Source organism: Nuphar pumila, chromosome 17 (genome assembly GCF_984573655.1).
Source record: "Nuphar pumila chromosome 17, dmNupPumi1.hap1.1, whole genome shotgun sequence".
Taxonomy (NCBI): Eukaryota; Viridiplantae; Streptophyta; class Magnoliopsida; order Nymphaeales; family Nymphaeaceae; genus Nuphar; species Nuphar pumila.
This window is the reverse complement of record NC_143265.1, coordinates 13448639-13464616: the sequence shown is the minus strand read 5'-3', so window position 1 is coordinate 13464616 and position 15978 is coordinate 13448639. Positions and strand designations below refer to the sequence as shown.

The window sequence follows — 15978 nt, the reverse complement described above, 5'->3', positions numbered from 1 at the left end:
AAACAGTATCTCACAAATCGACACTAAAAAACACATAATATCTTACAAATTGATATACGGTAATTCAACATAATATATTTCAAATCGATATCAACAAAAAAAAATATCTCATAAATTGACTCTAGAAAACACATAACATCTTACAAATTGATATACGATAATTCAGCATAATATATTACAAATCGATATTAACAAAACAATATCTCACAAATCGATATACGTGTTACTACAACCGTAATTTGCGTTATATTGCATATACTGAGTGAATGGACGATACTGGATGTGGTAGAGGCTCTTTCTCGCATCTGTAACCAAGCATTCTTGTCAACAGGTCCCAGCGTCTTACAAATATCTTCAAGTTTTCAACCGTCGAAACGATAAAATCTACCTGCAATAACAAAACAACACCTTAATGACACTCACGACAACATATGTTCATCAACAATATCATGATGACATGGAAAGGTACTCACCACACTTTAATGGCACTTGTTGCAATGTTTGTTCGTCATTGCTTTTTTTCATACTGCCTAACAAAAACGAAGAAGAAGAAAAGACTGTAAAAAGAGATGGCTGACAAATCCCCCTTTGATGCCCACCAATAATTGAACCAGTCATTCGATTTATAGTTATCTCCACGAGGTAGGAACGAACCCAGAAAAGGTTTCTATCTAACACAAAGCAGGAACGAAAAGGCGACCATGTGTTGTAGCACAAGCTAAAAACAAAGACGGAACATGCAAATCTATATACGGGGAGCGGGAGGACATTTTCGTCCAACGCATATCTATCTTACGAGAGGACATTTCCGTCAAAAGCATATCTACCTTTTTTATATGTTATTTTATTATAAAGTCATCGTGGGCAACATTGACATATGAATTATCGCGGGTCCCAAGATATTCCTCCGTACACACCGGAACACGCAAATTTGTGTTCCGGGGAGAACACACAACACCGTCTTGTCGTGCCAGTCTAAAACTCTGAGATTAAGAACCCTGCTCTAGAGGCCTATGCTGGGCATTGGCTTGCACAGAGTGAAGCCCATGGGATCCAAATCTCGACCACCCCATATAGCAGCGAAGGCCCCACCCCACTATGCCAAGGGTTTGGATCAGGCCATATTGAAAATCATCACTAGTGGTGATTCCCTTGGGGCAAGAGAGCAGCTTTATGCACACGCTCTCTCACTCTATCAAACGCAGAAATGGTAAACGAAAAATGTGAAAAATGTTATGCTCTCTCTCTCTCTCTCAAATACAAGAATGAGCTCGCACTCTCGAACGGAGAAACTGTAATATGAAAAAGGTCATGCTTTCTCTCTCTCTCTCAAATACAAGAACGAGCCCCCACTCTCAAACGGAGAAACGGTAAAATTAAAAAGGTCTCTCTCTCTCTCTCTCTCTCTCTCTCTCTCTCTCTCTCTCTCTCTCTCACACACACACACACACACACAGAGAGACAAATGATAAAATGAAAAATGTCATGCACACACACGCACGCAGAATCGAAGGTTGGCTGGTTCATTTTATAAGTAATCGTTGCATGATTACAGGAATCGAATGGGCAAAAGGGACCCTTGCAAAACAATTAGAGGGACGTTCCATAATTTAAAATACAATGAAGAATGTCAAGCCAGGTCATTTGACCACCCCCACATTCCACCCTTCGCGCTCCCAAGGCAGTTTGCTTGCTCATGAGCCTTTCCAAATTTACAATCAGAACCAGTTCCCCTTCAGGTGTAGGCCACCTCTCCTTAGGCTCATCCCTTGCTCTTCTTCAAGGAGTGCCCTGTCTTCCGCTTGTGACGGCTAAAATCTGAAACAAACCTGAACGTCTTACCACAACCTGGTTCCTTACACACATACGGCCGTGCACCTGTGTGCACTCTCATGTGTTCCGTCCTTGCCCATGCCCACTTGAATGTCATCTTGCACCCTTTCCATGGGCACTTCAGTGGCCTATCATCCATGTGAACACGGCGATGCTGTAACAAGTACTTGTGCGAGAAGAAGCGCTTTCCGCAACCTTTGAATGCACAAGTGTTGCGCTTGTGCAGAAGCAGCTCTTGCTTCAGGTTAAAGGTCATGGTGCAGCCTTCTATATCACACTGATATAAGCTGTCATCATCATTCACACTTTTGACCAGCGCTGCTTTCCGCAGCTGCTTACCAGCTTTCTTAGCCCGCTTCTTTTGTTGCTCCTTGTCAATGGATGTGCATCCCTCATTGCGCACAATGGTTTTTGATGGTCTTGTTCTGAGTCTGGTACATGGTCCTCCTTCAGGCACTTCATTTGTCTCCTGTCCAAGACTTGCCTTTGAAATCACATCCGAGATATCTGCTTTCTTCCTGCAACTGTGACGAACTGCAGGCGATTCAATTTTTTCTGGTTTTTCCTTGGCATTGCATTTGGATTCTAGTGCGGTTCTTCCCTGAGAGTGTAATGGTCCAGTGGTTTCCCATTCAGGGCACTTGAGCCTTTTCCTGTGTGCCATTTCAAAGGGCATCCTCCTTTTAGCTGATCTCCTGGAAGGGATTACTTCTGAGAAACTTGTTTCCGTACAGGAGGTCTGCTTGATTAGCTTTGGGCTTTGTTCGGACTCACAATCTTCGCCTTGAGATGGAAACTCATTGCCATATTTTGATGTTTGTTCATCTCTGTAAGCCAAGTATGGATGTACTTGGTTCACCATCCACACTTTGCCACACCATTTTCCCGCAACAACAAGTTTCTTCTGCCTGCTACTCTTTCCCTGCATCTCTAGTCCAGTAGCAGAGGTCTCCAAAAAGTTGCAACCAAAAACTTCATACAGAATAGGATTGTATGGCATTTGCTTGCTGTAGAGTAGAGATCTACTCAAGTTGGCTGTGTGGCAGAGGTTTATGCCCAACTTTACTGCCCAGTCACCATTTCCAGGATGCAAGTCATCGTCCAAAGCAGATTCAATTTTTGCTAAATCTTGCGGGCTAGACTCAGAGAACTGAATATCCTTCCAGACATGGTGAATCACCATCTCTTCAGCAAATAGTTTTGCTCGCTCTTGGACTTTAGGATAATCTGCGAACATCACCATGGTAAAAAAGCAGTTCATCAACATCTTGCAAGAGGATGGTCAAAGGAACAGAAACCATGTCCAACATGCATGTTCCAAAAGAGCGTTTACACTCTGTAAACAGAAGCCAGAAATTAAGTGGTCTAACATTTTAGACAGCCGATATGTACATTTCATGTCAATCAGATTTACATAAATTGAACTTGGAGGTCGGATTGATCAGCTTAAAACTAAAGTCCACAGGATGACTTAATAATACACTAATGGAACTTGAGCTTGACTTAGACAGATAAAAGAACCAATCCTAGGGATGATAAGACGAGACTTGTTATTCTAATGCAGTACATTGAAAAAATAACATCAAAATAAGAATAAAGTTAATGATTTGTGTATCAGCACACAGACATACACATAAAAATTGTTCTGGGATTATGTGTAAAATCCCATTTTAAAAAAAAAAAAAAAAAAAAACTGTTTGGACCCGGGCCGGGTCGGGTCCGGACCCGACCCGGGCCCCTTTTTATTGTTAGGGTTTTGCGTAACCCGACGCAGGGTCCCGAGCGCCGCACTCCCCCCCCCCCCCCCCCTTCTCCCCCTTCTCTTGCGGGAGGATTTGGGAAACCCACCAGGGGTTTCCCCTTCCGGTGCCCCCCTTCGCCTTTAAGAGAGAGGTCGGAGGGCGAGGGGAGTCTCGCCTCCCTCTCGCAAACCTCTCGAGCTTCCTCCCCCGCGCCGGTCTCCTTCCCTGCTGCGCCTGCCGCCGACGCCGGGAACCCCCCCCCCCCCCCCCCCAGGTACGCCGTTCTTCTCTTCTCCTCCCTCTTTTCTTCCTCACCCCCCCCCCTCCTTGTCACCTCGCCGGGAGGCCGGCAGGCTCACAGCCGCTGCCGCAGGCCTCCCACTGCCTCCCTGTACCATCGGGGCCCCGATAGGTGGCTTACGCAGCCCCTGTCGTCCCCTTCTCTCGCTGGGGATCGCCGGGGTGTCGGCAGGGGACCTGAGGCCCCTGCGACCCCCCTCCCTGTCACCTCGCCGGGAGGCCGGCAGGTGGCTCACAGCCACTGCCGCGGCCTCCCACCGCCTCTCTGTGTCGCCATGGCCCCGACAGGTGGCCTACGCGGCCCCTGTCGTCCCCGTCTCCCTCTGCGAATCGCCGGAGTGCCGGCAGGGGACCGGTGGCCCCTGCGGCACCCCTTTTTGCTGCCACTGCGTGCTGTCGGCAGGGGTTGGCCCCTGCCGACCTGTGCCTTCGGCAGGGGCTGGACCCCCTGCCGTCTGGTGCTGTCGGCAGGGGTGGCCCTTGCCGACCTGTATTGTCGGCAGGGGCTCAGCCCCTGCCACTTCGTGCTGTCGGCAGGGGTTGGCCCCTGCCGACCTGTGCCTTCGGCAGGGGCTGGACCCCCTGCCGTCTGGTGCTGTCGGCAGGGCTGGCCCTTGCCGACCTGTGTTGTCGGCAGGGGGCTCAGCCCCTGCCACTTCGTGCTGGCGGCAGGGGTTGGCCCCTGCCGACCTGTGCTTCCGGCAGGGGCTGGCCCCCTGCCATCCTTTGCTGTCGGCAGGGGCTCAGCCCCTGCCACTGTGTGCCGTTGGCAGGGGCTCAGCCCCTGCCACTTGGTGGCCGTCGGCAGGGGCTCAGCCCCTGCCACTTGGTGGCCGTCGGCAGGGGTGACCCCCTGCCACTGCGCTATGTTTAGGCTGGGGCTTGTTCCCCCACCGCTTGTCTGTTTTCGGCCAGCAGGGGCACAACTCTGCTGCCTCTCTTTTTCCTATAGACAGGATTGTCCTTCTTTTGCTCCGCATTATTATTAACATAGCACTGTTGCAGACCTCGCATCGGACCCTCGCTCTGGCTCCGCGGCCCGAGCCTCGTATCATCTACACGCGTAGACGCACGCAGCTGCAAGACATCCCGAGGTAGGGGAAAGTCGCACGAATAGTGTATATGAACTAAATAAAATAAGACTTCTGAGATAGAATAATTATTTTTGCATATTTGCGTATCTGAAGAAGTATGTGTTGATCCATGTTTTACTCCGTGTGATTCTTTTGAAATTGCATAATGTAAATTCTTTGGGTAGACTCATTCTAGAAAAAAATCAAGTAGTTTACTTGGCATGCCTGTTTACGTGTACAATTACTTAACTCATAATTGTCTATTATGCATGCTTGTTCCTTTGAAACTGCATACTTAAGATAGATTTTGTGAAGAGACTCAAAACCACTGCAATTGCCATTATAACCAAACCTTAAGGCAGGTACGGTATGAATTTTATGTAAGATCATGGAGGGTAATTGAAGGGTGAAATCTATACTTTGCTGATTTTTGATATGGTAATATCGGCCTCCACGGGCCAATTGCTCAGAAAAGCAAAACATGTCATATAGGAACCAAAAGAATCATATACCATTATGTTGCCCTTCCATCGTAGTTGTACCTCTAGGAAGGTACGATCGTACTTTTGGACAAGTATGTCCCATGTGGGTTACGATGGTGGGATGATGAAGTTGTGGCAACCTCGATGAATGCTATTAGCAAAATGCTGAGATCACATAAAATGGTGACCATTTCGCCTTCACAGGCAAGATGCTCGAGTGGGTCTAATGGAACAGAGCATATAGGATGGGACGACGGTTAAGAAACCCCCGTCGTACCCATCCGATCTTCACGGTTCATCAAGGGAGAGGATGGATGGTACAAAGACTCCGATGGACAGGTTGTTAACAACCACCCCACGAGCAAAAGACTCGGTTTTCCCCAGTCATCGGAGTTAGGGGAATTGGGATTACCATAAATTATCCTAGGTGGTAACTCCCAGGCACTTCTGCAGAAGTTGGATGCATCCATGGGCCACAAATGCCTTTGGGGATTTACTCTCTTGGTCACTGACCGTCCCCTTAGGAGCGGACTCAGTCAGCCATCCGGGTTAATGAAAACACCTGACATAATAAACCCCCGGATTGGTCTCGGTTGTTTCTACGTTTCGCGTCTGTGCGTACCCACAGGCCAGTTAATATCAGAACTTAAATAAGATATTCATGAATAGATATAGATGACTGAGACTTACACTGCTTCTCTTTGCACTTATTACATTTGCTAGAATAGACTACAACTGCTTTAATTGCTTAAATATCATAATTGCTTATCTCATGAATGTCCTGTTTTATTTTCATTCTACTTATCTGTTCGTGCACCTACTAGTTTGTTATGAAACTGACTCATTTCATGGGCAGGTGAGGAGTAGGACTTCACTGGCGGCCGATGGCGTGGTGCAACGTGGATCAAGATTCATTTTCTTTCTGCTGGCGGCTTGGCTCTGGGACTTTTTGGAGTTTTTCTTAGATTTATTGAACTTTGAAATAAAAGACCCATTTTGTAATAAACTGCAGATTTTAATCGATTGCCTTATTTCTTAAATTCCTTTAAGATGTTGTACATGTGAATGATGGTTTTTCAGCTAACGTACCCAGGATTGTTGACTTGTGTCCCTTTCTAAATGTCTTCCGCTGTTGTTTTTAAATATTAAACTTTAAATCTTTGAAAGGTTTTTCGATAAGGTTTTCGAAATCACAAGTCGAAATTTTGGGGCGTTACATTATGTAAGCAAGGCAATTTCTTGGCAAATTTCCAAGTTTTAAAGAATTCTTGAAAAAATCTCGGTATTGAAAAAGAACACAAATGATAATACCAAAAATAAGAGGATAGATTTTAGCAAAGAAGTATTTGCAGAAACAGTAGAACACAAGTTTTAAACAAAGAAAAAAATCATACTTGTACTGGAAAAAATAAAGACAAAAATTGATCTCGAATTATCATGATATCTGTGACTATACACGCACTGGATTTTGTTTTAATCAATTGACTGGATGTGTAAACTCTTCTTAAAATGAACACTAAATGTATGGAAGACATAGGATGGAGAGGCTCTAGTATATCCAAGAGTATAACCATCCAAAAAAAATGGAAGTAATGGAACAGAGCTGAGAAACATATAATGGCCCCAGATCCATGCATCCAGCAAAATTAAGATATTTTTGGATTTCAAGCAGAACACTTTATACATAAAAATCGTAGCAGAAATTCTGCAAAAGAGATGATTTCCAAGCTCAAATCATCTTGGTCATATATATTATTTGCTTTATGTCATAACAATGAGAAGCTTCCCTGACTATCTCAAGCCCATCAAATATTTAATTTCAGCCCTTGCACTTATATACTGAGAAAAATCTGAAAAACTTGGCAAAAAATCTAAAAAAATCATCACATAAAACAATGATGAATTGCACAAAATACAACCATAAAATTACATATGAAGCATTTAAGTCTTTATGAACTGCATAAGACATCATCAAACACCATCTCACATGAACAATGTAAAATATTAAATATCTTGCAATTAAGAACATGCCACAAGACTCATACTTTCATATTAGATAAACAAAAATATTATGGCAGTAGTTGCACTCAATTTTCAATCAGTTTCCACTGATTACTTGAGTGCCCCATTGCCATGCTGGATCATCTCATGACATCTTTGTTGGAGTGTGTATTGTATCGCAAAATCCAAAAGTAACGATCTGTATCATATGATACGGTACGATAATTACAACGCTGGTCTTCACCACCCAAAAACAATAAAAAAAGACTTAAAAGCCATAGTTGAGGACTATTTTGACCTTTCAAGTCAAATTAGTGGCAAAATGCCATATTTTGAAAACAAAAAAAAATTAAGTTTAAGACACACCACATGGGCTTATGCAAACAATTGAAGGCTATGTTTGAGAGCCATGCATTGGAATGGAAACACGGTTTCCATGTTTTGTCAAAATTGTGCATTGAACCTTCATGGAGTTAGCAACTTCATGATTTGTCAGGGAGCTCTCCACTGTTTTCAGGGGTTTTAGCATTTCAAAAAGTTGGTGATGGCTCCCAAACAAGTCACACTTGTTGGAGTAAGAAACATCTCACTTTTAAGTTCTAGTCAAGACAATGTAGGATTTGGACGTGTTTTGATTGTTTCTTTCTCTATTTTTTTTTGGTAATTGTCATAATAAAAGAGATGATACCTTGATTTTATTGAGATACAAGACGTCTTAAAGTTGTTTACCATTTTATAATATTCTGTATATTTTCATATTCATAAAACTTTCCATACGCCATCATTTTGTCATAAATTTTTCAGAAAACTAAATTATTTAATTATCTTGATATTTACCCTAGTTAATAAAATTGTGATAAACAAGAAGAGAGGAAGGAGTGAACAAGATGCTTGGTTCATATTCATAAAACTTTTGATATGCCATTATTTTGACATAATTTTTTCAGAAAACTAAATTATTTAATTATCTTTATACTAGTTAATAAAATTGTGATAAACAAGAAGAGAGGAAGGAGTGAACAAGATGCTTGGTTCACCCTTTGTCCTTATCATTGGTTAGCAAGATGCTTTCGGGATGATCAAAGCATAGATATGCATGCCTTGGGGAGATTCTCGCTCTCGGAGTCATGGCTGTCAGTCAGCAAGTGATTCTGGGAGGACCGTCGAAGACACTTTATCGAGAGTGGGGAGAGGGGCTTGCAGGCTCCTGGGTGGGTAGCTGCTTAGAGTGATGATTCTCAAAGGCATGACACACTGTTGGATGGGGATGAGGGGAGTGGACGGGAGAGGGGCCATAGAGGAGGAACAGATGTGAAAGCTAAAGATTAGGGTTATAAGGGTGGGTTTCTCTGGCTTGGTACAGAGGTAGAGGGACTCCTTTGGTGAGTAGGCGAGTGAAGAACGAGGCTTCCAATCCATTCGGACTCTCTCTCTCTCTCTCTCTCTCTCTCTCTCTCTCTCTCTCTTGAGTGCTTGCTCAATGGAAACAGGGGAGATCACTCAGCAATGCATTGGAAGGGCGGCAAATTCGGGAGTTGTGAAAAAACACCTTTTTGATGGGTGTTGAATCGTGGTGTTGAGGATGGAGTTTGTGTTATCAAATCTATCCTCATCGCACTGTTTTGGCAAATCAAATGCTCCCAAACATCGAAGGGTGTTGCAGAATCCGCAATACACCTCCAACGCCCTACGATGCAAGGCTCCCAAACAGAGCCTAAATTTTAAAGTCCATGCCAAGCCCAAACACATGGGCGGCATGGATTTCAATGGCCCTACCTTATATAGAAGAGGAAGGGGCCCCTCTCCTACCATTACCATCAATATGGAGCTAAAAGTTGTGAATAGTAACCTTTGTACTTTGGCATATCTATTATGATCTTTTTGTTAGTTTACCATTAAGAAGCCACTATATTACTGAAGGTTACCATACTAACCATCCAAATTTCCTACCTAACATTATCATTATCAATGCAAGCCCTAACATCATCAATCATGTGTTACCGCTCAAATTTACCATGACACTAACTAATATGCTATCATCAACATTTCCAGCATAGTTAAATATCATCATCTTTGTTGCCATCATCATCATTAACATCAGAACCACCTTATCATCACCATACCCCACTACCACCAAGACCATAAACATCTTTATTATCATCATCATTGCCACCACCATCATCACCAAATACATCACCATATTCCTAGTCATCATAATAATCAGCATCACGGTGATCATCATCACAAACACATTACTATCATCAAGATCATCATTAACATACCAATCACCACACCATACCCATTATATGCTTTATAATTCTGTAAATAAAATAAGTAAATATATATATAGAGAGAGAGAGATACACACCCCTTATCTCTAAATCCTATTTTCTGAGAATTATCATTCATACAGCTTGTACCCGAGTCGTATCCCATTTCCATATTTGTATCCATGTGATATAACAATCAAATAACTCCATCAAGATAGTCATGCCTCACATAATGACAAACAATCTTTATATGCTTTGTGCGCTCATGAAATTCAAGATCATTGACAATGTGAATAGTACTCTGATTATCACAATCCAAAGAACCAAAGGACCAAAGGGGAAAGGTACACTCCCATATCTTTAAGAAGTCTCAAAAACGAAGCCAATGTGATCATATGCTCTCTTTGGTGGTGTGAGTCAATGGGATATTCTGTCTCCTTGGTTGATAAAGCAAACCTATATTATTTCTTATTGCACCATAATATCGAAGATCCTCATACAAAACCCTGTAGTAGAAAATCTACTACTAGTTCTTTAAGCTGTTGTTAGTGCAAGGGAGCATTCCAAGCACAAGAATAAATTCTTCTTATTCAATCATTAATAATGATACAATGCCATGCACCCTCTATATAAGGTTCCGATAACAATACATAAAAATGACAAAAATACCTCTAACTATATAATAAACTGGTTGGATATAATTACAATATTGTACAAGACAAAAATATATAATATTGATTGTATTCTTAACTTCCCCTCAAACTTGAGATGGTGTAGTGGAGACCATCACAAGTTTGCAGATAAAGTTGCAAAGCTGAACTATTGGTTGTGCTTTAGTGGCAGTCTGATGTATATAGAACAAACATATATAAAAAAAGATGGCGCCTCTGAGATACACATCACACACATAATGACAAATGATCTAAATATGTTTAGTACGCTCATCAAACTCCAAAATTTTAGCAATATAGATGGCATTTTGATTATCAAAATGTAGAGCTATAGAAGATAATTTGGAACCCATATCTCTAGGAGGTCATTTCAACCAAACTATCTTAGCCATGGTTTGCACCATGGCTCAATAACCTGCTTTTGTACTGGATAGTGAAATCATCTGTTGCTTCTTACTTTTTCAAGAAACCAGAGAATCCCCAACACTAAAGTTTGTAGCAAAATAATGTCTTCTACTGCACCTACAAAGTTCAAATCACAATATGCTTTATGTTTGAGAGAAGTTGATAAAAGGAACAACACATAATGCAGTGTATCGCAAACATGTGAATAATCCTCAACATGATTGCAAGATAAACTATACACGGCACACTCATAAACTAATTGACCAAGCATAGCACATAGGCAATATCCGACCATGAAATGGTTAAACAAAGAAGGCACTCACTAACAAATCATCAGATCTATTGCATATCTATGTTGTGACAACAAATATCCTTTCAACCTCGGCCCCAAAAGTTATGTCGCACTACTGAGACCTTCATCTTGGATAGTATCCAAGCTTTTGCCTCACATTCATTATGTATATGTATATTATTACTAGTAATAATCCCAACATCCACATAAAAAACAACAAGAAATGTGCTTGAGACGAGGAAGAAACAAGCTAGGTTAGATCATGATAACTAAGTAAATCCAAGGCATCTCACTGCTAAACTGAACTTCTTAAACTAGCTCTAGGTGCCTATTGAGACCATACAATGCTCTGAGATGCCCATACCCTTCATCATTTAACACACTAGGTGGAAACTCCATGTAAACCAGGGCTACCGGAAGCGCCTAGCTAAAAGGGGAAGCGCGCTTCGGAAGCGCGAAACGTTGCTCTTCCGAAGCGTGGGGGGAAGCGTCCCCCTTTTTTGGGAAGCGTGCTTCCCTTTAATGGGGGACGTGTTTCCCTTTAATGGGGGGACACGCTTCCCATCACGCTTCCCCCTCGCTTCTGAGACGCTTCCTAGGTCGCTTCCGAGACACTTCCCGAATCGGTCCTAAGTGGCCCCACGCTTCCCCGCTTCCTAAAATTTTGAAAGTGCCTCGCTTCCCGCTCCCGCTTCCTCAACTGGCAACCATGATGTAAACCTCTTCATCATGATCTCCATTGAGTAATAGCAATTACGGCAAGCAAAGTGTGAACGATAGTGACATAAGCTATTGATGCAATATTGTCTTCCTCATTTAATCATTCATTTTCCCTCTGTTTGTCTTCACTATTTGATGAAACCATGATAAGGTTGAGAGGCTAATAGGGCACACAGCAAGTATTTCTTCTTTCTTCTGGGTGCTTTTCCAACTGTGGATTATGGTAAGTTGTTTTTCTTACAACTACGGAATGGTGGGTAACACATACCCTCATTTACAGTTATAAGCTGGGTGGGACCTAGGAGTAGGTAAAGTGGATTGTCCGTTGGGGGGCTTGGCCTCTTTTACTAAATGAAGCCACAAGTGGCATAAATGGAAAAAAAAAATCCTTTTCTTGTGTAAGCATGGTATTGTTGGATGAACACCATACATATAGAAGAACATGGTGATTTATAATGTCCTTTAGTGGTGGACAGTGGATACAGTTTGGGTGGTTGGTTCTGTAAAACCCGTAAAAAATTCAAAAAAAGAAAAAAAAATCAGATCCAGTCGGATCAATCACCCATCCCTCGTAGGGGGGGGGGGGGGGGGGGTCCTTTTACACCAAAGAGGAACCCCCCTGACTTTCTCTCTCTCCCCAATAATCTCACGTTCAACTCCCGCTCCCCCCATCACTCTCTCCCATTTATTTTTCGGGACACTCACCGTCGGCGGCCTCCTCCCTCAAGTAAGTTCCCCGTCTCTCTCTTCTCTTTGTCTCCCTCTATCTCCTCGGTTCATAGGGGAGGGGCGTCGTCTGCTCCCTGCCCTCTGTCTCCTCGGTTCGTAGGGGAGGGGCGCCACCTGCTCCCTGCCCTCTGTCTCGGTTCGCAAGGAGGGGCGTTGCCCCCCTCCCTGTGTTCTCGATGGCGTTGTCCCCATCCCCGCTCCCTTTTCTATCTGTTTGGCACCAACCGAAGGGTACCGGCCCTCCGGTCTCTTTTTTTGGCACCGACCGGAAGGCACCGGCCCTCCGGCCTCCTCCCTTTTCTAACCAGCAGCCCCTTCCCCCTTTCTTTGTTTGTTTCTGGCTAGCGGGCAGGGGCACCCCTGCCCCTTTTTTAAATTTTTGGCTTGTGGGCAAGGGCGTCACCCTTACCCCCCTTTTCTTTTTAGCAGGCGAGCAAGGGCGCAGCCCCTGCCCCCCTTTCCTTTTCTGGACGGCGGGCAAGGGCGCAGTCCCCGTCCTCCCACTTGTTTCTAGCCAACGGGAAGGGGCACAGCCCCTGCCCCCTTCGTCTTTTCCAGCTGGCAGGTAGGGGCGTGGCCCCTGCCCTCCCATTCACTGTCTGGGCCAGGCAACCAAGCTCAGCTGACCACATGAACGTGATATCAGAAACAAACTTTAAAATGTGTTCCTTTGGTCGTATTTGCGTAGTACAACAAAATGCCCTTTAGTGCACCCCATCGGTGCAACGGATTTCGCGCATGCCCCGAGGCACGAGCCACTTATCACCTACGCTTGAAAACGTCAGCAAAACCGACATTCTCCGAGGTAGGGGAAAGTTACACAAAGTACAATGGACGGAAAAATCTTAAAACTTGTAAATTAAATATATATATATATATATATATGCATTTATTTAGCTCGATAAGTGGTTTCACATATCGAGTATTGTTTTATGTCATTTACTTTGCTGTCGCGCTTTTACGTGCACAGGCTTCTGCTTACGCATTTATTTAGCTTAATATGTGGTTTCACATATCGAGCATTGCTTTATGTCATTTACTTTGCTGTCGCGCTTTTACGTGCACAGGCTTCTGCTTACGCATTTATTTAGCTCGATATGTGGTTTCACATATCAGGCACTGCTTTGTCATTTACTTTGCCGCAACGCTATCACGTGCACAGGCTACTGCTTACACATTTATTTAGTCGAGGTACGGTTTCGTACCTCATGCACTGCTTATGCATTTATTTAGCCGAGATATGGTTTCGTACCTCGTGACTACTTAAGCATTTATTTAGCTCGATGTGCGGTTTCGCACATCAAGCCTTGCTTTATACATTGTCGTCGCGCTGAAATGTGCACAGGATTGCATGATGTAATATATGTATTATTGGTACATATATCCAACGTCGTAAGGTACGCAATTGCGTACTCTTTCCTACTTTGTATCATGCTTGCGTTTTTTCAAAAGACACGGATTTACGCATGGGCACTAAAACTTTAAAGAAAAAGTTTTTTTTTTGCAAAAATCTAGCCTTCAAATATGCGTGGTTTTGAAAAGCATATTCAAACACTTGGGGGTTGCCTAGTTGCAACTAAGTTTTTCCCAAACCGATACAATAAGGGAAAGTATTTACAAAATTTCGGTTTATATCCGATATGACCTGGATATCCCCGGTTGGGAGCATGGGAATGTATTTGGTTGGGGTTTCTTCTGAGAAACTCATATTCCTTTTATCGTAAGCGGTATCGCAAGACATGTGTCGCATGTTTGATACTACGATAATTGTATGAGAGATTCGTGGCAATCTCATATCGTGCAAAGTGCACAATGATATAAAAGTGTTTTGAAAGACCAATTCATGTCAAACTAAACTAAAATATTTACATCATTTCTTTCACGAAACAATTGAGTTGGGGTTTCTTTTGAGAAACGGATACCCCTCTCATTGTAACAGTACTATCATACATGCACGGTATGTTAGTACTACAATGATTGGATGAGAGGTTTATATTAACCTCGTAACGTGCAAAATGCATATTGCTGAAATAACATAAATGGTGATGATCGCCTTCATAGGTAAGATGCTCGAACTGGTTTGAAAGACCAGAGCATGTAGAATGGGTCGTCAGTTAAAATAAAACCTGACGTATCCATTCGCCTCTTTGTTTCAGTCAAGAGAGAGAATGAGATGGTACAAAAACTCCGATGGACAGGTTGTTAACAACCACTCCTCGAGCAAATGACTTGTGTCCCCAGTCATCGAAGTTAGGGGACGGGACCACCAAAAATTATCGTAAGTGGTAGATCTCATGGACTTCTGCAGAAGTATGGATGCAACCCCTTGAACAAGTAGCCTATGAAGAATTTTCTCTCGGTCATTGGCCGTCCTCTTAGGAGCGGACTCAGCTAGTTGTTCGGAGTATCAAAAATACATAGCATAACAAACCCCTGAACCATCTCAGTTGTTTCTACCATGGTTGTCAGTTGAGGAAGCGGGAGCGGGAAGCGAGGCACTTTCAAAATTTTAGGAAGCGGGAAGCATGGGACCACTTAGGAGTGAACCGGAAGCGACCTAGAAAGCGAGGGGGAAGCAGCGATGGGGGGAGGGGGAGCGAAAAAAATAAAAATAAAAAATACAAAAAAATTGAAAAAATGGAGGAAGCGTGATGGGAAGCGCGCTTCCCATTTAAAAGTGGCACTTCCCCACGCATTTCGGAAGTGCGATGTTTCGCGCTTCCCCACTTACCTAGGCGCTTCCGTTAACTCTGGTTTCTACGTTTCTCCTATGTGTACCCTCAAGACATACGTTATTTTGACTTGCACACCACGAAAGAAATATATATATATATATTAGTTTGGGTTCTGAATTTTGTTAGCATACTCATTATGCTCATTTTGCTCACTCTTCGAAGACATCTAATAATATTGGAACGATGCAGAAACAAGATTAACATACTTATTTTTACTTATGATAAATTGCATATCATGTATAAAATAAAGCATATGTTAGTTTTGTTCTAAATTGTTATACTTGTGCACCTACCAGTTTTTCATGAAACTGACCCGTCTTATGAGTGCAGGTGATTATTAAGTTGGTACGACAAGCGATGTCACGATAATGTGATGGTATCAAGATGAGACTTTTTCCCCTAACGTTTTGCTCCTGAGGACATTTCTATAATTTTGCATAAGATTTTCTTTTAAAATTACTCTTTTGTATAAACTCTAAATTATTAAGACTGCATATTTTAATCTATTTGATTTTGAATGTACGAAGTTTCAAATCCGTTGTGTAAAGAAAAGGTTTTGCAAGTAATGCGCCCAAGGTTCGTTGACTTGTCATTTCAAAAACATCATTTTCCGTTGAATTACTATTTAAAACTCTAATAAATGATGGATTACAAGGCTCTCAAAATTTTCCTAAAAAGTTACAAGTCTAGGATTTTGGGGGCGTTACATGTTCTTGGTAGGTGAG

The 15978-nt window shown here is 42.8% G+C and overlaps 1 protein-coding gene across 1 annotated transcript in view; it reads right to left on the bottom strand.

The window, feature by feature from the left end:
• Nucleotides 1-1504: 1504 nt before the first annotated feature.
• Nucleotides 1505-15978, bottom strand: part of LOC149811673 (lysine-specific demethylase JMJ705-like) — a 78565-nt gene continuing 64091 nt past the window's right edge. The window contains exon 7 of the mRNA XM_089992537.1: nt 1505-3060. Within this exon, the coding sequence (XP_089848663.1) occupies nt 1763-3060 (1298 nt within the window). The 3' untranslated portion in view covers nt 1505-1762. The remainder of the gene's footprint in view (nt 3061-15978) is intronic.